Source organism: Budorcas taxicolor, chromosome 10, assembly GCF_023091745.1.
Source record: "Budorcas taxicolor isolate Tak-1 chromosome 10, Takin1.1, whole genome shotgun sequence".
Lineage (NCBI taxonomy): Eukaryota > Metazoa > Chordata > Mammalia > Artiodactyla > Bovidae > Budorcas > Budorcas taxicolor.
Genome location: NC_068919.1, coordinates 53,275,727 through 53,302,343, shown reverse-complemented (window position 1 = coordinate 53,302,343; position 26,617 = coordinate 53,275,727). Strand labels below are relative to the sequence as shown.

At 36.5% G+C, this 26,617-nt stretch overlaps 1 protein-coding gene across 6 annotated transcripts in view; it reads right to left on the bottom strand.

Annotated features, from left to right (window-relative positions):
* Positions 1-26,617, bottom strand: part of CCPG1 (cell cycle progression 1) — a 40,413-nt gene that overhangs the window by 1,665 nt on the left and 12,131 nt on the right. For 2 of the 6 annotated variants that reach the window (XM_052646254.1, XM_052646257.1), the window contains exons 2-10: positions 22,178-22,246; positions 19,532-19,652; positions 17,799-17,875; positions 16,604-16,808; positions 14,651-14,746; positions 12,620-12,871; positions 11,485-11,511; positions 7,480-7,601; positions 1,662-3,067 (exon numbers count right to left, since the gene is read on the bottom strand). In XM_052646254.1, coding sequence (XP_052502214.1) covers positions 1,662-3,067; positions 7,480-7,601; positions 11,485-11,511; positions 12,620-12,871; positions 14,651-14,746; positions 16,604-16,808; positions 17,799-17,875; positions 19,532-19,652; positions 22,178-22,237 — 2,366 coding nt within the window. In that variant the 5' untranslated portion in view covers positions 22,238-22,246. The remainder of the gene's footprint in view (positions 1-1,661; positions 3,068-7,479; positions 7,602-11,484; positions 11,512-12,619; positions 12,872-14,650; positions 14,747-16,603; positions 16,809-17,798; positions 17,876-19,531; positions 19,653-22,177; positions 22,247-26,617) is intronic. The other 4 variants (XM_052646255.1, XM_052646256.1, XM_052646258.1 and 1 more) reach the window with 4 other exon arrangements.

Genomic DNA, 26,617 nt, shown 5'->3' with positions numbered 1-26,617 from the left:
ACAGTTATATATACACCTGTAACTACAGACATAGACATATACATGTAACTATATAACTAGTGACCCAACCCAGAAATCTCAAAAGGCATTGTTACTTTCTACTTCTATTTCACAAGAAATAGCACCAATTTTACTTACTATATACCATTCAAATCTGTCTCCTCCTTTCTATTCCTGCTACTGACCTAGTTGAGATACTCATCAGCTCATGTCTGTATTGTTTCAAAAACCACTTTTCAGCACCTAGCTTCACTCTTTCCAATAAACCCTTCAGGCTGCTGCCAGTGACCCAAAATGCAATAAAACAAGTCCTCCAGCAGAAAGGTTCTTCATGATCTGAATCTTTTCTTCTGTTCACACCCCAGCTCTACCTTGTCTCCTTAACACAGCATGTCTTCACATCTCCAAATCAGTGCAAATGAAGTTCCCTTTGAGTGGAATGTACTCCACCAGCTGCAGGCAAGTTTTCACTACTTCTTCAAAAACCAGTTAAAAAGAAGTTTAGCTCAAAGACCATCTTATTATGAAGACTTCCCAAACATCTGCTGACTGAGGCCACCATATAATATGCCTCCACATCTCCACTGCATTTCTTGTATTGACCTAATTCTCCAAAAGCTTCTGAGCTCCTTGACAGCAAGAATTTTTCATTTCTTTCCTCAGGACAGCCTCATAGTACTTTGCACTAGATATTTATTTAATGACTAAAGACACCAAAATCAATCTCATTATTTTATTGACACATTACATTTATTCAGAAAGCTATATATAGACAAAACTATCTCAAAGGTTAAAAAATAAAGCTAACATTCAAAGATTAGGAGAGTTTCGTGTTACAGAATAGAAAGCTGGTAAGCAATGGATAATACAATGTTATTTTTAAAGGTTATATATAAAGCACACGCATGAGAACTTGTGGCTTGCTAAGAACAGCCTTTGATCATGCCTCTACCTTTACCAATAATAATTCTATAATAAATGTATTAAATATCATAATTTAGTAGAATACACAAAGCAAGTGGGACACTTGAATTGTTACTCTGATTCAAAGTGAAATTTGTATTTTTCACTCCTAGCTTCCCAAAGTGAGTAGGTAAATAAAAGATTAAGGAAATAATTTAACTTAAGGTGATTATCTTTTCATATAAAGTATAATGAAAAAAATCAAATAGGTTAAAATAGAATTTTATATCCTCACATTTTTTAAGGTAGAAATTAAACCATTTGCTCAAGTCAAACTGATTTTATGAAATTTTCAGTTTGTAATAGATTTCAACTTAAAATTTAATCTTTCAATTTATCCTAAATTCCAAGGCAATAAAGTACTTTTACAAATAGTACTTTTGTTTACAAAAAGTACTTTTACAACAAATACAGCTGACCCTTGAACAATGTGGGTTTGCACTGCTTGGGTCTATTTATACCTGGATGTCTTTCAATAGTAAATACTTCAGTACTACATGGTCTGTGGCTGGTTGAATCTTCAGATGCAGAAATGCTGATACAGAGGGCCTGACCATAGGTCATAAGCAGACTAACCCCCCAGGTTGTTTAAGGGTCAACTGTAGTAGCATTCTAAGAAACTTATCAAATTATAAAAATGCTATTCAATCTACAAATGTTAAAAACTATTATAATAACATGGTGCTATGTAAACCGACCTGGGTCCATATGGAGGGGAAAAGGTGTGACCAAAGAAGTGTCTATATATATATCCATCCAACTTCTCAAATACGCCATCATTATCTACTTGATATTCTTTCATGTCTTTAAGATAATCTTTAACATCATTAACAAAGTCAGTGAAGAGCTTCTGATCATGTATAAAGACACCATTTAGGAAAAACTTATTGATGAAGTGATCAAGTTCTTTCCAATGATGAAAACTATCCAGTTTTTCTAATAAATACCCTTCAATTAACTGTCTAAATTCATCTATCCTTACAGGATTCAACATTTTAACATTAAAAAGGTTAATAGATTCCTGTTGAGCACATTCAAATACACCAGAACAAGCCTTTCTGAAAGAATTATAATTTCCACCACAGTCATGCTCAGCACTGCATTTCTGTGAATTTGTATTTTTTCCAAATTCTTCAAAATGAGGCTTTTCTTTCCTTCCCTCTCTCTGCATAGTAGGGCCTCTGCTATTCTGGTTTTGTGTACGTGCCTTATACTGTGGATGGAAATATTCACTAAATGTTGTTGGCTTTTTAGCTGTGGCTTCTTTTGTAGCACCAAATCTTTTATTGCCTTTTTCATCAAAGATGTTCTTGGTGGTATCTTTAAAATGCCTGAAAGTGGATTTAACTGAATCTGAGAATTTTTTCAGATTTTCTTTTACAGCTTCTTTAGCCTGTTTAATTTTTTCTTTATGATGCCTCACAAACTCCTTAGTAGAATTCTTCATTGCATCAAATGTTTCCTTAACAGAACCCAAAAATGTTTCCTTTGATTTATTTTTAGCTCTGTGGTTTCCTCTGTTCCCTTTCTTTTTTCCATCAGTTTCTTGTTTCTCATTTTGATCTTTTGCTTCAACATACAGTCTTTCCCACAAATCAGAACGCTGTTGTTCAAAGGTTAGCTTGCGCTCCAGCTCAGTGAGTCTTTCCCGTAACATTTCTATTTCCTTTTTCTCAGTCACTACACCGGCCGAGTCTGAGTTGCCATATGAGTGACTGGAGCTTAGCTGTTGGAGTTCTACCCTTAAAGCCATGGTTATTAGTCGTTCTCTTTCCAGTTCCTTCCTGAGCATCTTTGCTTCTGCCAACAGAGTCTCCCTTTGATTAAGGAAACTGTGCGTTTTCAGCTTTTCTTCTTCCAAATGCTGCTTAAGTTTCTGATTTTCTGTAACTAATTCAGTGCTTGTCCCTTTATCTTCTAATAGCCTAATCTGTTCTCTTAATTTCCTTAACTCTTCCTGTAATGAAGACAAAGCTTTTTCTTCCTTCTCCAGAGATGTTCTTAGATACTGATTTTCTGTATCAAGGTTCTTTTTCTGAGTTTCAAAGGACATCTTCTCTGCTTCAGTATGGGTCCAACACCTTGCAAGGTTTTCCTTCAATGACTAAATTTTTTGAAAGATAAGAAAGAAAAATATCAAGTAAAATATCAAAGATGAATTTAAATCTTAATGGTATAACAAATACTCCATAAATGTTTAGTGTCTATTTCCACAGAGACTATCCTTTATGTAGTATTTTCAGTACATGAAAATTGGAAAATAAAAGTTTCATAAGCAAGAAAATGCACAGCAAAGAGCTACATGAAAACAAAAACAAAGCATGCTGGAAGAAGACTGCCTTCTACCTTTTAACTACAGGACTCCACAATCTGTATTAAGAAGGCTCCTAGAGAGAATTTAAGAAGGACTAACGGTTCTCTAATCCTTGAGTGATGGAGATTATCTTATAAAAAGTAAAATTATAGTTAGAGAGATGACTTTAGGCTTCAAAAGTCCATTATATACTCATGGCACTCTCTGAAGGAAAAAATTTTCAATAATTTCAGTACTATTTGAAAGATCTTGGTCCTACGCAAATGAACACCGTAGTTCAGGTAAATCAGGTAAGTTCTCCCACAGTTCAGAGAACAGACTAAATCTTGGTAACATTTACAACTAATTTCTCCAATTTCAATGTTTTTGAAGAAACTGACCAGATCAGCAATGTAACTCTGAAGTCAGCACCATTTCTGAGAGAGAAATGATGTCCAATCAGGTTTACAGAACTTTTGCTGCAGTGCTGGGTAGCCTTGAAGGGTCTGATTTTTCTGTCAATACATGTATTAGTAACAAACTTTAAGCAAAATAGCAAAAAATTAAACAGATTAATGGTTACTTAAACAGATTAATGGTTATAGCACTATCTAGTCAGTTAAAATCTCATGTATAAATCAGCAAAATGATATTTCAACTTTGTTTAAAATTGACTATGAACATTATGACTGTTCCCTCTTTTAAAAAAAAAAAAAAAACCTTCACTGTTTTGTTTTTCACTTTTTGACCCACATGCACAGGGGTGAAAGCACTGAGTCCTAACTCCTGGACCACAAGGAAACTGCCAAGACTTTCTTTTTTTGGCCATGTCATGTGGCATATAGGATCTTATTTCCCAGTACAGGGATCAAACTTGTGCCCCTTGCATTGGAAGCGTGAAGTCTTAACCACTGGGCTGCCAGGGAAGTCCCATGACTAATCCATTTCAGTTAGACCATAAAAATATCTGACAGAGACAAAAAAAAAAAGAGTCCTTTTAATGACAAGATTTTCCACTTAAAAATTAACTATCTGAGATGGATATTTCACTGTCTGGCTCACTAATCTTCAAAGAACAAATTAAAAATCAAAATTTCCTTATAGTCATTTCATCTGCTCTCCCTATGTGAGAGAAAATACGTTTCATTTATCCAACAGAAGTGGACTTTGGCGAATACTATGCTAAGTGCAGTAAGTCCGAGGAGGACAAATACTGTATGATATCACTTATAGGGGGAATCTAAAAAACAATACAAACAAATATAAAAGCAAAACAGAAACACAGATGTAGAAAACAAATTAGTGGTTACCAGTGAGGAAAGGGAAGGGGGAGAAGCACATTATGGTTTTGGATTAAGAGGTACAAACTACTACTCTGTATAAAGGATATATCGTACAGAACAGGGAATTATGGCCACTATAATAACTTTTAATGAAATATAATCTGTAAAAAATATGGAATAACTATGCTGTACACTTGATACTAATATAATACTGCAAATAAACTTACTTCAATAATTTTTTAAGTGAACTATGGAATAGAACAGACTAGAGATGGGAATACCAGACCACCTGACCTGCCTCTTGAGAAATCTGTATGCAGGTCAGGAAGCAACAGTTAGAAGTGGACATGGAACAACAGACTGGTTCCAAATAGGAAAAGGAGTACGTCAAGGCTGTATACTGTCACCCTGCTTATTTAACTTCTATGCAGAGTACATCATGAGAAACGCTGGGCTGGATAAAGCACAAGCTGGAATCAAGACTGCCAGGAGAAATATCAATAACCTCAGATATGCAGATGACACCACCCTTATGGCAGAAAGTGAAGAGGAACTCAAAAGCCTCTTGATGAAAGTGAAAGAAGAGAGTGAAAAAGTTGGCTGAAAGCTCAACATTCAGAAAACGAAGATCATGGCATCCGGTCCCATCACTTCATGGGAAATAGATGGGGAAACAGTGGAAACAGTGTCAGACTTAATTTTGGGGGGCTCCAAAATCACTGCAGATGGTGATTGCAGCCATGAAATTAAAAGACGCTTACTCCTTGGAAGGAAAGTTATGACCAACCTAGATAGCATATTCAAAAGCAGAGACATTACTTTGCCAACAAAGGTCTGACTAGTCAAGGCCATGGTTTTTCTTGTGGGCATGTATGGATGTGAGAGTTGGACTGTGAAGAAAGCTGAGCACCGAAGAATTGATGCTTTTGAACTGTGGTGTTGGAGAAGACTCTTGAGAGTCCCTTGGACTGCAAGGAGATCCAACCAGTCCATTCTGAAGGAGATCAGGCCTGGGATTTCTTTGGAAGGAATGATGCTAAAGGTGAAACTCCAGTACTTTGGCCACCTCATGCAAAGAGTTGACTCATTGGAAAAGACTTTGATGCTGGGAGGGATTGGGGGCAAGAGGAGAAGGGGACGACAGAGGATGAGATGGCTGGATGGCATCACTGGCTTGATGGACGTGAGTCTGAGTGAACTCCAGGAGTTGGTGATGGACAGGGAGGCCTGGTGTGCTGCGATTCACGAGGTTGCAAAGAGTCGGACACGACTGAGTGACTGAACTGAACTGAATGCAGTACTATCTTTAAATGTACAAGCACAGGGAGTGCCACAGGATGACTAGAGGGTACAATATTCTGTATCCAGGAAACTCTAAAATCTTGAATTAAGTGACAAAGCAGATCCTGGACAGGTCTTCCATGAAGATCTTCAAACTCCAAACCACATTTAGCAGCTGGAGACAAGAGGTTTGCAAGAATTGACTCAGTAAAGATCCATACAAGGTAAGTCTCCTTAGAGCCAACACCATTCTATGCAACCAGAAACCGTGACAGTAAAGAAGAAAATGGCTGCTCCTTTCTGTAACATCCTCTGCTCAAGGCAACTCAGGAGGTTATAACTCAAGTGGTTGCCACACCCTTCTGGAACAGGGCGTAGCTCTAGTATTCGTGCCTAGAGAATTCCATGGACAGAGGGACCTGGCAGCCTATAGTCCATGGGATCGCAGAGTCTGACATGACTATCACACTGCTCAAGGCAGAGAAAACTACACTATTTATAATTAACTTCAGTAGCCCATCCCTGAAAGATATAATTCAGATGTTAAGTGGGATTCTGTCTTCCAAAGAAATACAACCATAACCCTATAAAGAGTATATAAAAAAATAAAACAAAAAGAGTATATACATAAAGAAGGGAAATTCACATTGTGAAGCATATACATTGTGAAGGAAATTTAGGGAAACGGAAGGAAAAAGGAACAGTTTACCTTTCTACCCTGAGTTTACTATAATCCCAACACCCTTCCAAAGCAAGAACTAGAGAAGAAATACTTTGCTAATCCTCACAAACCCAGAATGGAAAGCAGAATCCTGTTGGAGCTAGGTGAATTTCAGGTATTTTCATTACATGCTTTCTCTGTCTTCATAACTGACATGAGACCAGAGAAAAGGACTGCCCAATTACTCCCCATGAGCAAGGGTGGCTCCTACAGAAACGTACAAACTCTCCTCTTTCTCTCTCACTGAATGAAATGTTTTGCTTGGCTCTATAAAAATAATGTTAATAATAAGTTTTTTAAAGTTTATTTTTGGCTATGCTGGGTCTTCACTGCTATACAAAGGCTTTCTCTAGTTGCAGCTGGTAGGGGCTACTCTTAAATGTGGGGCTCGGGATTCTCATTGCAGTGTCTTCTCTTGTTGAAGAGATAGGCTCTAGGGCACGCAGGCTTCAGCAATTGTGGCACACGGGCTCAGCTGCCCCGCAACATGTGGGATTTTCCCGGACCATGGATCGAACAGGTGTTCCTTGCATTGTAAGGTGGATTCTTAACCATCGGACCACCAGGGAAGTCAACTAATAATGTTTTACATATAATATCAATTAAAATAATGTTAACTATAATATAGTGATTAGGAAGAAAATCTTTGGAGTTAGATAAAATTAAATTCAGCTTTGTTGATTGCTAGACTTGAGAAAGTTACTTAGGTTTTTTGAATCTCTTTCCTATCTATAAAATGCAATTAGTATCAATACTTGCTTAATTCACTGGGATGTGGCAAGAAATGCTGTAAGGTACAACACTGACCAGGACACATAAGTACTCAGTCAACAATTACCAATACTATTACTGATTTACTAATCTGTGCTGTACTTGTATCTGAATAGCACAATAATTATCGGATAACACAATTTTATAAATTTGTTACTAATACATACCTTATATTCTATTAACGACTCTTGTTCCTGTTGACACTGGGAAAGATAATCCTTCATATCATTCAATTCATCTTCATGTATCTTTTTGACTAACTGTTGACGCTTCTGAATCTGAATTGTGCCTAAAAATAAAACATTTTTATTAGAGATATATAAATGTCACAATTACCAATATTTTTAAATATACAATGAAACACATAATTTGCATATATTTAACTGCTTGATCCGGAGAGGATCATTTTCTTCAAAATACTGCAGTTTTACAAAATATCTCACAGTTTTATAAAAATTCTGATTATATAAACAAAGAAGGAATAAGTAAAATCTTATGGTGTCATTCATTAAATGGCAACACATGGATGCTAATTTATGAATCAGGCCAAATAGGTTAATGTATTTTTTATTATATTTAGCATACACCAGGTATATTTAAACAGTTCACTATTCTTTTGATTAAAACAAGCCAGACCATATTACCCTACCAAACAAAATAATTTATGTCATGTTTCTGTCTTATTATATTGAAAGCACTCAAGTTTGTTGTATTTAATGGCTCTCTGAGGTATATAAAGTGTTGCATTCCCCACTTTGACACAGAAAAGAACAAATCATGCAGTCTAGTCACAGGTTATAAGTCACTAAAGAAAAATGAAAAAAATTTTTCTCACTATATTTTGCCTAAATGATATAGCATAAGCCCAGAAAGAATAGCAAGGAAAACAACTGGCTAATTATGATTATTCACCGTTCTCAAAGCCAGCTCTTTTAAGAACTCTGCACTAGTTAGGCCTGTATGGGAGTATCACCATCCCTACCCCCGTGAATCATAAATTAACCAGGATGCTCAATGTTTTCACCCTAAAAATCAAACTGTAAATTTGCCAAGACATGCTGTTCACATGCTGCTACATGCTTCATGCATGAGAAAAAACACTAAATCGAAAAGAAGGCCAAATGCATCTGGCAACCATAATACTACATCTAGAGTGGCATCACATCACAGAATTTTGTAGTGAAAGAATATAATAATAGTTTATTGATTTCTGAAAAAATAACTTATTTCTTTAATACAACTTGAAAACCACTAAAAACTTTTGCCAAATTACAGACAACTGTTACCAGTTAACAGCTATGATACTGTCAGAATTCACTTCTCAAAAAACAAACACAGAAATACAAAAAAAAAATTCACAAATGTTTCCCTATTATTCCAAAAAATCTCAGATCTCTTTGAAATATTAAAATAAATTTATCTATAGTTCCAAGGCAACATAAAACTGCTTTTTTTTTTTTTTTCCAAAACTGCTATCAGAATGAATTCCTTTGGCCACTGGGAAATATCTTAAAACTATGTGTTGAGATCTGAGTTTGTGGTACTATTACACAGCATATGTTTGATGACTATCAACGTGACCCTTATCAATCAATCCCACCATTAGCTTTTTTTTTCCTTATACACCTTCAGCTGTAAACCATAAAGTGTTACAACCCAGGGTGTAAGGCTTTCTGGTTATGTCCACAAATCTGCCTATCTCAATCACATTAACCCACTGCCGGTTTTTGCTATCACTGCAGTAAGGCTTCTTTTCTACAGATAAAGTGTCTCAGTTTCACCAAAGCTTCCAGCCAATACATCCATCTGCCTGCTAGGCACAATTTTTGGGGTGTCTTCAGTAAAACAAAACGAAACAAAACCACTTCAGCACCTGCCCTAATTTACTCTAAAATAAAGTTCAGTTCAGTTCAGTTGCTCAGTTGTATGACTCTTTGCAACCCCATGGACTGCAGCACGCCAGGTAAACCAAACTGTGCTCACCATCTATTAACTTTATCATTGACCAAAAAATCCATCCCTCTAATTCCCCCCACCACTTAAAGTAAAGAAGCTAACACACTTCTTGGAATTTAAAAAGTAAACCACCACTATCTCAAGTATCCCTGGCTCAAAGTTATGTTTTCCACTGGTATTCCATGTTCCTTATTTCACCAACCTTCCCTCCATCCCCACCTTCACTAAAACAGTCAAGGCCCTCATCACCAAATACCTGAATTACCAAACCTTCTACTTCACTATTATAATTTATCCCACACTATTTATCTTTTGCACTTTTCCTCTAAAATTACTGCTTTGGGTCACTATAAATCAAACTCTCCTGCTCAGATTCCAAGATGTTTTACAGTATAATAGCATCCCACATATTCCAACCTTATATTCCATTATTTCTAATTCTAAGTATCTATTCTATACCTGGCTATACAATCCTTCCAGTCTTTTCAGTGCTCCCAAACTCAGCAAGTTTACCTTCAGGTTACCAGGTTCTCCACTGCTAGCATGTTCTGCTTTCCTTCCACATTAGAGTATGTCGAAGTCCAGACCCAACTCAAATCCTACCTCCTCTAGGATGACTGACTCAGTGTCATAGTCTGAGCTATGATTCTTGTTTGTGCTTCATAACTTAGCACCAAGTTATAGTTATGTTATTTGCCAAAAGGCAGGGCAGCCTATACTTAAAGCAACTTCATGAGGAAAACAAATCAACTGAATTCCACTGTCAATTTAGAATATGAACAGTCTACAGGTAAAAGAAAGAACAAGATTAGTGCTTCATCATGATTTTCAAAAATTTTTTGTAAGGACTTTCAGGACCTGAAGCAGTGCCAAATACCTACAGTATTCTTTTACTATCCTCAGTCCTTCTAAATAGTTCTCTCTTCCATCCAACACAGATATATATGACACTCCAAATTTACATGGTGCCAAGGTTGGTGAATGTTCTGAATGTTTAATTTAGTAGTGTGTTCTTGATAAATGATTATAAAGCAAATGACTAATTATGGAATGCAATGACTGACTTCACAGTGCCTGGGAAATTCGAGCTGGCTCTAACATCAACTCAAAAGAACTCCTTTAAGTATTGAGATCAGTGCCACAATTAAGAAAAAAAAAACCGTGATATCCTTTAAAAGTAACCATGAAAAAATTATCATTCAGATTAAGTTTTGTATGTTCACTGAGCCAGTCTCATTAATGTATAGACCTATTATTATGAAGGTTGTTCCTATTCTGAAGAGCTAATCTGAAGTACTATAGGAAAATATTTTCAATATAATAAAATAAATTTTACAAGTAACAAAATTCTTAAATAAGAGGGCAATAATTTATCAGTTTTTAAAAGCACTCCTAAGTTGGCTTAAAGCTCAACATTCAGAAAACGAAGATCATGGCATCTGGTCCCATCACTTCATGGGAAATAGATGGGGAAACAGTGGAAACAGTATCAGACTTTATTTTTTTGGCTCCAAAATCACTGCAGATGGAGACTGTAGCCATGAAATTAAAAGATGCTTACTCCTTGGAAGAAAAGTTATGACCAACCTAGATAGCATATTCAAAAGCAGAGACATTACTTTGCCAACAAAGGTCCATCTAAGGCTATGGTTTTTCCAGTGGTCATGTATGGATGTGAGAGTTGGACTGTGAAGAAAGCTGAGCGCCAAAGAATTGATGCTTTTGAAGCGTGGTATTGGAGAAGACTCCTGAGAGTCCCTTGGACTGCAAGGAGATCCAACCAGTTCATTCTAAAGGAGATCAGTCCTGGGTGTTCTTTGGAAGGACTGATGCTGAAGCTGAAACTCCAGTACTCTGGCCACCTCATGCGAAGAGTTGACTCACTGGAAAGGACTCTGATGCTGGGAGGGATCAGGGGCAGGAGGAAAAGGGGACAACAGAGGATGAGATGGCTGGATGGCATCACCAACTCAATGGACGTGAATTTGAGTGAACTCCAGGAGTTGGTGATGGACAGGGAGGTCTGGCGTGCTGCAGTTCATGGGGTCGCAAAGAGTCGGACACGACTGAGTGATTGAATGGAACTGAACTGAAGTTAATCTTTCTACAAAATACTTAAAGGTCATGCATTTTGCAGGGCTTTAATGCAATGTGGATTAACAGTATTAAATCAGTCCCATTTTTTTTTTAGTAAGAAAAAAAGATTAAAATTACACCTTCTCCTTTGTTACCTCCACGTTTACCTGCAATGGGAAAAAACCATGCTCAAAAGAAACGTTCATACATTTGCTCCAGCTAGATAATAAACAAGTTAAGTATATATTTCAAGTCAAATCTCACTATAACAAACTTCAAGGGAAGATACAAATTAAAGAGTCCCAGTATTAAATTCAAGCAGACATCTACCAGGCATCTAAATACTTATTTTTTATTAATATAAAGTTAAAGACAAGAAGAAACACATTTATTTTCTCTGACTTTAAATAAGAATTGATTATCTTCACTAAGTTTCTTCTCATAATACACTATGTTGAATAATACATCTTTTCTGTGAATCAACACAGGGTACACATAATTCTTGAATCTTAAGGAACACACTAGTGGAAGGAACTAGAAAAACCAGATTACTCAGAAAGCTAAACTATGTATTATGTAGGCAAAAATCCTAAACGTAGTTAATGTAAGGCAAACTGCAAGTTGTGAAGTTGGTAAGACATTTGTTTAAACTTTTTCAAATTTTTAATAAAGCAAAAAGTACAAATGTTCAGTTCTCAAATAGTCTTATCTTTGTACAAATATACAACTTAAATAAGATTCAATGGTTAGGCTCCCAAAAGAAAAATACCACGTGAAATTCCTTCCTCTTTCACCGGGGTAGTTTCAAAGGCTTTGCATCAAGAAAATAATTAACCAATGTAAATAAGATTAATTAACCAATGTAAATAACACTGAGCAAGGTATAATGCAAGTGAATTCTTAAGTCAAGTGAATCACAGAAGTAATAACAGTCATAAAATATAACGTCTGCATGAAACCTGACGGTAGAAATGAGCACCAATTACTGTGACATTCATTTCAAATGTAACAAATAGTTACAAATGGAACTTAAATAATCCTCCTATTAATATATATATATATATATGAACAACCCTTACATTTCTTAAATACTGTTTTCATTTAAGTGCAAATAGCTTTGTGAGGCAACACTATCCCCATTTTCCACAAGAAAACTAAGGCTCAAACAGGTATGTTTTCTAAGGTCATATATTTCAAGGATGACACTGAAAACAACTCCCAGAATGCCTCACTCTTCACCATCAGTTTATATAAAATAAATTTTCAAATACTTACCATAGAAATGTCCAAATCCCATGCTGATTGCAATCACCAAAGCAAGTATAACACATTTATTGAGACCACTACTGAACTGCCGTTTACATAGCTCCTGAGGGGGTTCAGGCTCTTGTTCAGCAAGTAGCCTTTCTTCAGATTCTGAACTAGACACAGTCTTCTTTCTGGCACGACGTCGTCTGAAGGTCGGACTGGGCTGATGGCTGGTTTCGTCACTACTTGATTCGTCATCACTAGGCTGAGATGAAAATACTATTTAAAAAAATGGAGATAAATATTTTAGAAAGCTTTCCTGGTAAAGATGATTTAGAATGCCATCCCTACATGCCTTTTTACCTAAGACAGCCAAGAACAAAAACAACACAACAGAAACAAAACTTAAATTTTCAAATTTATCAACATAAAGCCAAAGATTTCAATTGTGATACCTAAGACTTTTTTTTAACTATATTGTGTGCTGCTGAGAGTCTGGTTTTGGCTTTTTTCTTTTTTTAACCTCCCTTATACTTTACACCATTAAAATAATCATTCTCATAGCCTATTAAGTTTCACTGCTCTTAGCGCCACAAATGCTATTTCTAGAAGTGGGAAAAAAAAAACACCTCTATCTCTTCAATTTAATTTCAGATGGAGGTAATTTAAGCTCAACTATTTAAGGAACAGAGGGAAGTATATAAGCAGTTCTTGTGATTTAAAAAAGACAACAACTACCAAAAGTTTCCCTAGGTGTACTAGCCTCTAGTTTTATTTCCATCCTATGAGCCCCAAATCAAAGTTCAAAGCACTGTAGTTTAACCCAGGCTTCCAGAAGTCAGATGAGCCCTTCCCTTCGACTGCCACTCTTACTAGAAGGTTATTAATTTTACCCTCTAGTAAATATGTCAGCATGAGGAAGTGACACAATAGCTATCTCCGATATTAAGCACTAGTCTTGTGCTGCTCCTTTATGAAAAGAATAATGAAGAACAACAAATAGACAAAAAATCACAAGAAATCTCAAGTACTAGAACCATATTCATTGGAAAAAACCATCTTTAGTTTTTTCAAATGTATTACTTCTTAATATTGTCCCGTATATCAATAAACTATATGCTGAGGCAGATTAGATGTCTCAGTAATAATTTCCAAAGGCCAGGGAGAAGGGAAAAAAAGGCACTACAAGTAAGAATAAAATGTGACCATAAATTTGATACAAAGAGCTCCAAAAAACACAAACATTCAGGCTTCAAAAAAGCAATGCACTTCTTCAGAAGACAGGGTATCCATGCCACAGCAAAGCTGCTGACTTAGGTTAGACAATACTTTTAAAAGTTGGATCATAGAGAATTCGGTTGACTCACACACTTAACAACAATAAACACAAAGACAGAAGGCACTACTGAATGAATGAATATTCCTAATAGTTAATGATAGAGATGTCACTGAGAGATCTTTGGGTCAAAACCCTTATGCCCATCATGTTTATCTGGTTATTCTTGATCACTAGTTTTTCCAAGATGTCATCGCCTCAGCTGTGAGCTTACATTTCTTGGACAAAGAAAAAGAAAGGAAGACTTAAACAAGCATCACATAATATATAGGCATTCATGATCATGGCTGAAGTACTTAATTCAGACTTTCCAACATAATTAAGATGGGTAAATATAAAAACAAACCATTTATAAATTTCTTAAATTTTCAATTCTACGTTAACTTATTGTCTTCATTATGCATTCTAAGTAAACAGATCAGGCTGGCCCAAATGAAAACATTCACATTCTTATCTAATGCTTCCATCTTTTTTAACCCATACACATGAGAGCTGAGATACTTTGATTTTCAAACTTTTAAAGCATAATTTGGCCCACAGTCCAAGATGCAAGCAATGCAAAGGCATGCAAAAAGCTTAGCCAGCTTTATTACAAGATCAATTCTGAACACCTGTTCAGAGTATCACAGATTACAACAGATATCTTTAAAGCACTAAGTAAATAGTAAATGTGACTAGGAACACTCAGCTCTAGAAAAGCTGATCAGATTTAGTCACACCACCTTGGAAAGTGAGTTGGCTAGGAACGTGGTGTTTCAGCTGATCATCCCATCCCCTTATGAATTCAGGAATCTTCCACAGCTTCTCCCACCATCTTTCTTTTGTGAATAAACAGGGAAAAAAAGATGTATAAAGCTTTATTACAAAGAATAAAAAGGAAATTGAAAAATACTCATTTTAACATGATCATGTGCTCCATCAAAATCTAATAATCATGACTTTTAAAAAAACACATACAACACAAACTTTTATACAACTACCAACTCTGCTTCCTTGGGGGAGGAGAGGGTCATATGGAGGGACTGGGAAATGTTCTTACACCAACGAAAAGATTACTGCCACAAGAATCTAATTTATAAGAAGAAAAAAAAAGAAGTTGAAATTCTATAGAGATGGAGAAGACAGGGAAAGGGAAAAAACAAACAAAACTAAGCAACAGATAGCAGGAAATTTTACCAACCAAGAAAAATATCTGCTAAGGGAAGAGAACAAAAATTCTTAACAACTGATGTATATAGACTATTTTCAACACAGTCCAAAATGTTATTTAAAATTATTTTTTAGCATTTCTTTTACTGAAATAATTCCCTGGGAAAGAGAACAATGGATAAAAATACATCTAAAAAAGCATCATTTCTTAAAATGTCTACTTGAACTCTTCCACAATGCTCCCGGCTTCAATCTGACTACACATCTGGCCCACAAATATTCTCAAATTAAATCAGCATCTGGTTTAAGCCTACTTTAATTTTATTAGCTTAAATAGGAATAACAGAATTCCCACAGTCTGATTCTGGCAAATGAAACAAAGACTGGTAAAATCGAAGAAAATGATCTGAAATAACTACTACACGTTCTTGTTTTTGCACCAAATTAGGAGAAGGCAATGGCACCCCACTCCAGTACTCTTCCCTAGAAAATCCCATGGATGGAGGAGCCTGGTAGGCTGCAGTCCATGGGGTTGCTAAGAGGCAGACACAACTGAGCGACTTCACTTTGACTTTTCACTTTCATGCATTGGAGAAGGAAATGGCAACCCATTCCAGTGTTCTTGCCTGGAGAATCCCAGGGACGGGGGAGCCTGGTGGGCTGCCGTCTATGGGGTCGCACAGGGTCGGACACGACTGAAGCGACTTAGCAGTAGCAGCAGCAGGAAATTCTTATTAACACTAGCAATGTCCCAGGTGTCTCTCCCATAATCCACCCTAAATTATAACTGGGGGTTAATAACCTTTGGTTAAATATAGATTTCTTTCTCTTATTTTCTATAACTTTGTATTTAAATATTTATATTACCCCAAAAGATGTTACATATGTTCCTAAAACTAAGCCAAAGAATTACAGAAGAAATTAGCTCAGTAACTCACATTTCACCTCCAAATGATTCTGTCTGAACAACAGGCATTAACTGCATTAAGAATGTGACTTATAATAGCTACATTTTCATAACTCAGTCTAAAGTTAAAGATCCCAGTTTGGGGGCTTTTGGATACTCCTGTTTTGCCAGTTCCTTAAATCCTGTTTGGCACATGGTAGCACACAAAAAATGATTGTTGAGTGACTGAGTAAATGGATCTGGAAGGCAATTCTGTACCACTGTAACTCAAGATCTTAATATTCTCCTGCTTTTTAGGTATAATGGTTCAATCTCCCACTCCTAAAGACCTTAAAATTGTCCAATGCATTTTGGAGTGTTTGAGACATTAACAAATCTCTTAAAACTATTTTTTTTCCTTTTTTAATGATAAAAGATGGTATTTATTGGACTACTGTGCTCTAGGCCCTGGGTCTAGGAAAACACTAGATAACAAGGTAGATTTTTACAAAAAATTTTCTTGCATTTTACCCAAATATATTCATAACTTTGATATTTAGGGTCAGAAAACCAGCCATTATATACAATGTGATCACAGGAGTCCTAAGCTTCCACTGTGTATTCGCTATGTAGTTCTTACCCGTTTCTGGCTGACAAAATGTATACTGGCTGCTAGAGGAAGAGCCCATGTTAAAGTCTTCTGGACTCTCTGCTTCTTTAATAATTATTGCTTCTTCTTGATTTCCAATGTCTTCTAACTTAGGTGGCTCAAGTGTAACAATATCAGAATCATCACTGACAGTTCCAAAATAGAGATTGTCATCACGTAACTTTTCTTCCTCTCCCTTTAGAATTAGAACCATAATTTTAGAGACATATTCAACAAATATGTATGGCCCTTACATTTCTTAAGTATACTTAAGCAGCACGATGATTGGGTTTAAAATAAGTCTTGCTCAATAGGAAAGGATTACTCAAGAGTAGACTCATCTTTCAGTCTGAAAACACCATCAAACCTGACAGCAACTTTCTCTCAGAATTAAATCAAACTGCTTACCCACCATTCATTCCTGCAGGAGTTGAGAAACAAATCCATCTTTCAAACCCAAAGTCCACAAAAAGGAGAGGATTCATTTCTCACTAGTACTATGGGTTTATTTGGGTTGTAATAAATAAATATGGGTTTATTGATATGGTCAGGAAATCCATAAAAGATTGATTAAATTTTCTAATAAACTTCAACAGCTATAACATGTAAAGATCATCCAGCTATTTAGTTTTTTTGAGCAATAACTGTTACTTTATTATATTTGATCAATACAGTATTATATTTTATACACAACTGCACTTAAGAGTATGGGTATTTTTGCCCCTTTATTTTTTTAATTGAAGGATAACTGCTTTACAGGATTCTGTGGTTTCCTGTCGAACATCAACAAGAATCAGCCACAGGTACATGGAAGTCAAGTAAAATGTCAAAGGACAAGATTTAGTTTGTTCTCAAGTTTGAAAATTAACTTTTATTTTACATATGAACCCTTAATTTCTCAATATAATTCAAGAATGCAATATATTTCCAAAGAAAATGTTAGATGTTAAAAGAATAAATCTTTAACACTATCAAGAAATCACTTTTCTAAATTAAAAGATAGTTCACTTAATTAGGCATTAAAATGGAAGCTAACTTTAACTTTAAAACTGACCAACCTGCAAATCCAAATTTTTCAACAAAAGCTATTTATAGGAACAAAATGCACAAACAGAAATGGTAGCTTTAATTAGTATTCTCTAAGAATTACTGTTTATCAAATATCCAGAGTAAAACACAAGGTTACCTCAAGTGCTGACTTCATTTCCTCCAAAGCAGGGTAAGTAGCTCCTCCCAGTAACACTGTGCCATTTTGGCTGCTCTCTGACATAAAGCAAAGGTCAATTTAATTATATTTCATCAACTTTTTATAGTCTGCATATAATATGGGTAAATAAAATCTATTCCTCATTTTTTAAGTGGATGTAATGAAAAGCTACGTGCAATTATAACAATCACTCTATTGTTGTTAAAAAGATCTCTGCATTTCAAATATAACTACCAGAAATTGTTGAGATAATTTTAGTGAACTGAACTCATTTAAAAATTTACAAAAACTATAAACTCTAAATAAACAATCTCTACTTTACAATTCCAAAGTACTTAAGCCAAGGTGTTTATAAAAACCTGTTAATACGGAAAACTCATTCTCAGATCAGTGAGAGCCCATTTCCTGAATTCTTAGTTTATTCAAAGCTCCTAAATGTACCACTATTCTAATGACTATCAATGCCTGGTAATACAAGGATCAAACCTATGGCTTCAAATTACAAATTCTTTATAATAAAAAATGGACTATGAAAAGCAATGACTCAAATACAGAAAAACAAATAATGTCATCATAACAGATATATTTTATAAGAAACTTATAAGAAAAAAATATAAAATTAGTTTATAATGTCATATTTTTTACGAAAAAGGCTGTAAAATTTTAATACAAGCTAAAAATGAAAACAGTACATACTAAGCACCAGGTTTTATGCATAGCAAAGCACATGCATTGTTGGTATAACATTATCTCCAGTATCAAAAGAATTATAGACAGCTTTGAATTTTTGGTCATCCTTTGCTTTTCTATCATAAATGTGCATTTTTCATTATCTAACTCCTCCAAAATAACAAAAGAACAACAAAAAAAGACACCACTGTTTGTGCATACAATATAGCCCCAACAGAATATTAATTTGGAGATAAGACTCCTCAACAAAGTTGGTCTTGGGTCCAAGGACCCCTGAGGAAGTATGAAAAAAAAAATTTATAACACATATCTAAAGATATGCATTTCTTTGAAGAGACCATGCGTAGCTTTCAGATTCTCAAAATCTGACCCATGAAAGATGAAAATCACTGCTCAAATGAGAACAGCAATCAACACATGGGCTGAAAACAAGATTAACAGGCCATAAATCTTTTATATTTCTGGCCTTAACATATCCACTTTATTCTCCTGAAGGAGAAATGTCCTGTTTACATTTTAATGCAATTAAAAAAAAAAACTTTAAGAAGTAATTTAAATATGAAGATGCATTAATTATTTGGGTTTTTTATATAATTAATGTGGGCATCAAATCCCATAGAAGAATAAATAACATCAATGCAATACAGTAGTTAAACATCATTCACTACCTATAACCAAAGGTACTCTGAAGTGTGGTAACTATAGAAGAGTTGAGTAAACCCCTTCTGATGAATAAATAATTCTGTGCATCAACAGTCTTAATCCAGATTAATAATATTTAGTTACCGATTACACTAGCAGTATCAAACATTCAAACAGAAGCCCACTATAGCTACAAATAAGGCCCCTGGGCAGGTTGGTGCTACTGGGTTCTTTAGGCCTGCACACTAAAATTCTAGTCTTTCAGTGATCTGCTGGTTTAGACCAGCCAGAAAGGCTGCCCACCTAGAAAGAAGGCAAGGTTCATGTTGTTCACATATCCTATCCAGAAAAACAAAAAAATCAGACTTCTTTAAACTTACCTCCCTGCTCTAACTGCAATTCTTGCAGCTTCTCCTGTGATAAAGATGCACATTCTGGAGTGGGCTCACAGCTGTCACTAGCTGCACCATGTTCAGAATTCACCATCTCTATATCAGACCCCTAGAGAAAAAGTCGTAATCAGTGCATTGTCTATCAGCTACCCAAAGCTAGATTTGAATACCTGTAGATGCTTCCATTATTAAAAGTCCCAGATGCTGCTATACTCCAAAGGGAACAGTATCTATTGCTTTTGTTCAATTTAGTCCATAAAACCTACAGCAGGGAAACAGCAGAAAGGAGCCACAGGTTTAGCCTCTGAAAGGAGTCAGTCCAGAAGTCAAACACTCTAACTGCACTATAAGCCCAAGAGTCAATCTGAATCCCAGAGGATTTCTACATTTAGCTATTTCTATTAATTTGCTTCTACTCAACATTTATGGAACTACTCTAGCCAAAGCATTTTGCTAGGTGTCACAGAGTATAAAAAACTGAAATTTAAAATTCAGATTTAAACCCTATTCAGAGAAACAGCCACAAGTAAATATTAATAACTACTTACTACAACATCTGACTAAAAAATTTTAAGGGCAAGCATTAAAATTAATCTATTAGATTAATATGGTTATAGCTATAGTCCATACAGTCGCAAGACATGACTTAGCGACTAAACCACCACCACCATTACACTAATAGGGTAAACATTCTCTGTATAAGTAGACTGTTCTTTATTCTTCCAAGGTTTTTACTTTGATGTCAGACTGTCTTTGCTTTAATAAAAGTGGATCTTAACAGATTTTTTTTCTCATCTTAATTAGCAAAATAAGTTATCCAGAAACGACTCAGTCTCTCTCCAGATCCCTCCCTCAACCCTATAGTTTACTGTTCATGAAATCAAAAGGTCTGAGTTCTCCTGAAACATGTAACTCAACATAACTAAGAGACTTCATTTTAAAGGAGTGAGTTTGAGTTGAATCCTGAAGAGTATTCTGAATGTAAGACTTTGGGCTTGCTGAAGTGACAGAAGAACAGTAGTAACAGACACACGGTTTGGGTTGAATTCTCAGTCACTGGGGAGACCAGTCCTGGCCTCGGCCAGAAAGGTAGCAATGGTAAAAAAAAAAAAAAAAAAAGGGAAATACACGTAAGAGACATTAGCAAGAAAGAGCAGAACCTGATAACAAGATATGGAGGGAAGAGGGATAAAGGTACAAATATAATCAACTCTGTGACAAGGTGTCTCTACTACAGAACACCCAAATGGCACACTTGGCTACATGCCAGAGAGGTTTGCTCTCTTACGTCACACTGAAGATTTCCACAACTGCCTTGCTCCTACACTTAATTATCCTTGAAGGAGTAATTGTTGCTATGAGAGTTGATCTAAGCTTTGGAGAAACACATTAAAAATAGAAAAGTCATTTATTTAAAAAAATAAAAGAAGTAGAAACAAAAGAAACCGCTCAGTTTTAACTAGTACAGCTGCTGCTGCTGCTAAGTCACTTCAGTCGTGTCCGACTCTGTGCGACCCCTTAGACGGCAGCCCACCAGGCTCCTCCATCCCTGGGATTCTCCAGGCAAGAACACTGGAGTGGGTTGCCATTTCCCTCTCCAATGTATGAAAGTGAAAAGTGAAAGTGAAGTCGCTCAGTAGTATCCGACTCCTAGCGACTCCATGGACTGCAGCCTACCAGGCCCCTCCGCCCATGGGATTTTCCAGGCGAGAGTACTGGAGTGGGTTTGCCACTGAGGAATGTTAAAGCTTTCTTGCAGAAAGTCTGGTTAATGTTGTTGCCTAAAACACATGACTAACCAATTGTCTAAACATTAAATTATCAGGGCAGCTGTAAAAAAAATACCATTTAAAATTTTTATTGATGCAGGAAAATAAGTGAAGCCTAATAGGCTGGAAAAAAACATGAAAACTATAGATAAATCCATTAACACATTATATAGGTATAGATAATTTTTATCCTTTTGCTTCTATTTATCACTATTTTATGATTTTTTTCTGTAATTAACATATATTACCAATGTGAAAGAATTAATATTTACTATATACTGTCATATAACATCATGCTGCTGCTGCTAAGTTGCTTCAGTCATACTTCTGCAATAAAATTCATTTTGTGACAAGAGTTCTCGTCATAGTCTTTTTTCCTGTGAAGTTCTGCAATGATAATAACGTAACATAACACACCACAGGTGGAACACGTGTTCTTCATGCTCCTTTCTGGCCTGTTTAAATGCACTTTCTGATGTTTTCTAGCTATATAATCTTGGCCAAATTACTAAATCTCTCTAAGCTTTGGTTTTCTCAACTATGAAATGAGAATGAAAATCTATGCCACAGAGGGTTGCTTAAAATTATATGAGAACGTTAAGTAAAGCACAAGGCCTGACCAGTAGGCCCTCAATAAGTATCTGCCTACTGTTTCTAAGTTGAGAAAACCAATGTACATTAAGATGCTGCCTCATGAAGGGTTTTCAGCAGTGAGTATAATGTAGGAGGGAAAATGTCCAAGCTACAGATCAGTGGAATCTTATGCTTAAATGTAAAAAACTAATGGCCCTCAAAGAACCCAGTTTATATCATTATTAACACTATAATACTACAAGCTGCCGTATAAAAAATATTAAATACAAACCTCATGATTGATGACAGTCCAACCACAAGATGAATCACTGTCACTGGAGTTCTCAGACATTTTTCGGGTCTACAAATACAAAAACATATTGATATGTGGAAAACAATCTAAAAAATTCTGTAGGCAACACAGTATGTGACTGGTTTACTACCTCCTAGGTGAAACTGAGACAACCCACCCGCAGATTAACCAGACAGGACAAGTGTGCATATCAATATGAACAAATCAACCAAACTTAGATCCCCCTGAGCCAAAACAGTCAGATGGTCGTACTGTGGAATGACGAGGCAAGCTGGGTCTGAAAGAAAATGTAGGATTCGGTCAGGCAGAGAAACAAACTTGAGGAAGAAAAATCGGACTGTGAGGAAGTCAACTGTTGAGAGAATGATGAATTCATCATTCTAGGGGACAGTCAGCTAGAGTGAAAGTCTATGTTTTCAATGAACTGTACACTGTGAAAATCATGGCTGAGGAAACCACATAGGGAAACTGCAAGAGTTAAAAGGCCAAGCAAAATGAAGTCTACTGTGTTCATCAATCATGAAGCAGTTCATATTCTCAAGCAGGGAAGGAAGATGATCAAATGGTTTTTAAGAAAATAACCATGTTGGTAATGCTTCAGTTAGATTAAAACACGAGAAGAAAAAGACCAGAAATGGATCCGAGTTGTGGAAATTGGCAATAACATAGGCTTTTACTCCAGCTGACTGTTCCCCATTCATCATTCTCTCAACAGTTGACTTCCTCACACTCAGATTGTTCTTCCTCACCTTTGTTTCTCTGCCTGACAGAATCTGCATTTTCTTTCAGATCCAGCTTGCCCCTTCATTCCACAATATGACCATCTAACTATTTTCGCTCAGGAGGATTTCCTTGTCTTGCCAGGACTAGACAGACTCAAGTCCTAAATCAGAACCTACTGGTCACTTTACCTGGTTTATTCTTCCCTTGCTATCTAAACTCCTACTTAAATTTCAAAACTAAGCTCATTAAAGTGCTATTTCTACACATATCTGATAAATGTTTCTGTTATTGCACATATCCCGGGAATCCATTATATCCAAGTTGATGGTTAGTGTTTCAACGGAACTCTACTGTAGATAACATAAAACTAAGGCACAAATGCGAACAGGGCAAAAAATATAGACCTGAACCATTCATCAGTGATTCTGAAAACTCTTATAAATTAATATTTTAAAAATAGAAGATACGGAGAGGTGGCTGGTCACTAATACTACAAAATAAGTATGTTTGCAGACAAATTATTCAGAATCTAGAGTAAAACATAAAGATAATTGTGTGACTTTTAATATCACACTAGACAGAATGTTTTACAGTAAGTTTACCTGAAGTAAACTGATTGTTTGATTTACAACTAATTAGGGCCTAGGCAGTTTCTAAATTTAAAGGTAACACTGTAAAATAAACAAACAAAAAAACTATTACAGTGAAATACATGTTTTCTGTCTAGTAGAAAACACTGTCCCCCAAAGGCTCAGTCTAAATCCCTATAGGCTATTAACCAATTTTGTATTTTAATAATTTTATTTCAGCATTTCTTATTAGATTGACTACATAAAGCCCAATTTCTCACTGAACCAGTTTTCACAAGTTTAAAACCAACTTTATGATGTTATTATTTGCATGTGAATTGTTTTATAACAGCTTAAAAGTTACAGGTTAACATATGAGACTGCACGAAGACTGAGTAGTTAACTTCTCAGGAAGAAAGAATGGTCAAAGCAGGCTTTATAAATGAGGTTGGAAGGTTTTCAGACATGCTGCTGCTGCTGCTAAGTCGCTTCAGTCATGCTAGACGGCATGTTTTTCAACTGAATAGGAAAAATTTTTTAATTGAGAGATATCACAAAAAAATTAAGGTCTAGTTCCTCATTAACAACAACAACAAAATGACACAGAAAAATTTCCGAAGAGATAATGAGGAAAGTACTACGGAAACAAAGGCAGAAAAAAAATGACCTGTGGGATACAAAGAACCAATGCAATATTCCATCAAAAAGATGAGCACCTAAATTTAACCAGTATTCACAAAGGGGGAAAGGGTAAAGAAGATGAGGAGGAGTTAGAGATTTGAGAAGACAAAGTTGAAAGATTTTTAAAGAAGTGAATAACCAAATACAGAAGGGAGAACACATAGGATATTTTAGTTTAACTGACTGAGTATTTGGAAAAACCATTCTACACAGAACAAGTAGGTAGGGCTTTGAGATTAAGAAAATTGGCTGAAGCCTAAAAAGGCATTCATTCTTCACCATGTGAAAGCCCCTCTTCCCTCTGCAAATCCCCACTTCTGAACCTCCTCTAGTAGCTATGGTTTTTCCAGTAGTCCTGTATGGATGTGAGAGCTGGACTATAAAGAAAGCTGAGTGCTTCTGAACTGTGGTGTTGGAGAAGACTCTTGAGAGTCCCTTGGACTGCAAGGAGATCCAACCAGTCCATCCTAAAGGAAATCAGTCCTGAACATTCACTGGAAGGACTGATGCTGAAGCTGAAACTCCAATACTTTGGCCACCTGATGCGAAGAACCAACTCATTGGAAAAGACCCTGATGCTGGGAAAGATTGAAGGTAGGAGGAGAAGGGGACGACAGAGGATGAGATGGTTGGATGTCATCACTGACGTGATGGACATGAGTTTGAGTAGGCTCCGGAAGTTGCTACTGGACAGGGAAGACTGGCATGGTGCAGTTCATGCAGTTGCAAAGAGTCAGACACGACTAAGCAACGGAACTGAACTGAGTAGCCCATGGGCTTCCCTGGAAGCTCAGCTGGTAAAGAATCTGCCTGCAATGCAAGAGACCCCAGTTGGATTCCTGGGTCGGGAAGATGCCCTGGAGAAGGGATAGGCTACCCACTCCAGTATTCTTGGGCTTCCCTGGTGGCTCAAACAGTAAAGAATCTGCCTATTAACATGGGAGACCTGGGTTCGATCCCTGGGTTGGGAAGATGCCCTGGAGGAGGGCATGGCAATCCACTCCAATATCCTCGCCTGGAGAATCCTCATGGACAGAGGTGACTGGCAGGCTACAGTCCATGGACTTGCAAAGAGTTGGAGACGACTGAACAACTAAGCACAGCACCGTAGCCCATATTCTTACTGCTGTTCCATCTCACCCCCCAACATTTCCCAGTGCGTGTCTTGACTTGCACACAGGCAACCTTCTAAAACTTCAGGAACACCAGACCTTATCAGTCAGTTAGTTCTGTCACTCAGTCGTGTTGGACTCTGCAGCCCAACAGACTGCAGCACACCAGGCTTTCCTGTCAGGGATATTTAATGTGTATGTCACTCTTACCCTTATCTAGGTAATTTCCATTTAAACAGTTCATTTAAACAGATAGTCCCCAGAGAGTTAGTTTACCAGTCAATAATTCTAATTGCTCTGGAGATAAAGACAAGATTTCAAAAGAAAGTTACATACATTGCTAACCTGACACTTTTTATCATATTTAAATTTCTCAAATCTAGGAGCCCACTTTAATTAGATCCCTGTTTAATTCTGTTTACTTGCCCTGGAGAAAGAACAAGCTTGACATCTAGCCCAAATGAGGAAAAAAAGATTCCCTACTGGCCATAACTCCAAGAGTCTGGAGAAGCAAAAATCACAGCCCTATTAAAGAACCCTCTTAATTCAGATGTTTTCAAAAATTTGCATGCACTAAAAGTAAAATTTTAGAAAGTAAATGTCTAAGCCCCATTCTAGACACACTGACTCTTAAAGCCTCTATCAACTACAAACTGGCACTTGCCAAGAGCGCCCGCCAGCGACTGAACAACGCAGTTTGCCATCTGCCTTTGTGGAGACTGAACCCTGTGCTGTCTAGCTGTTAAGATTAAACACCCCGAGGCCATTCAGGATGGAGTGAGGCACTCCGTGCTCCAGGGAATCTGGTGGAATAGGTCTTTAAATAGTAAAGTAAGGGCTCGATTGCACTGAACTCCCCTTCACCAAAATCTTACATATCAACCTTCCCCGACTACCTCTTTGGAGCAGTCTCTCAAAGCTATCTGAGGTGCTGTCTCTCAGTTTGCAGTCCTCGTTTTGTCCCAAGTAAAACTTAACTTGCAACTCTCAAGTTGTGCATCTTTTTGCACACACTGCCATTGCATTTGAACCTCGTCACTACAGAGTTATCTGCTTAAGACGGTATTTTGTCATTCCTTAAAAATGTTAAGATTTTCATAGTCTTAAAGATAATGCTCACAGGCCTTAAACATCGAGTGTTTTGTCTCTAGCACCTCATCCCCTCTTCATTCCTTCTTTTTTCCCTTAACTTTTTCAAGTAACCTATAAAACTTAGCTTTCTCTTAACTCAGGCACTCTGCATATTCTGATCTCAGTTCCTCACCCCCTAACTTCCACCTAAACTCCAGTGCCCACTCTTCTATCTCAGCTAAGGCATCACTTTGTGAACCATT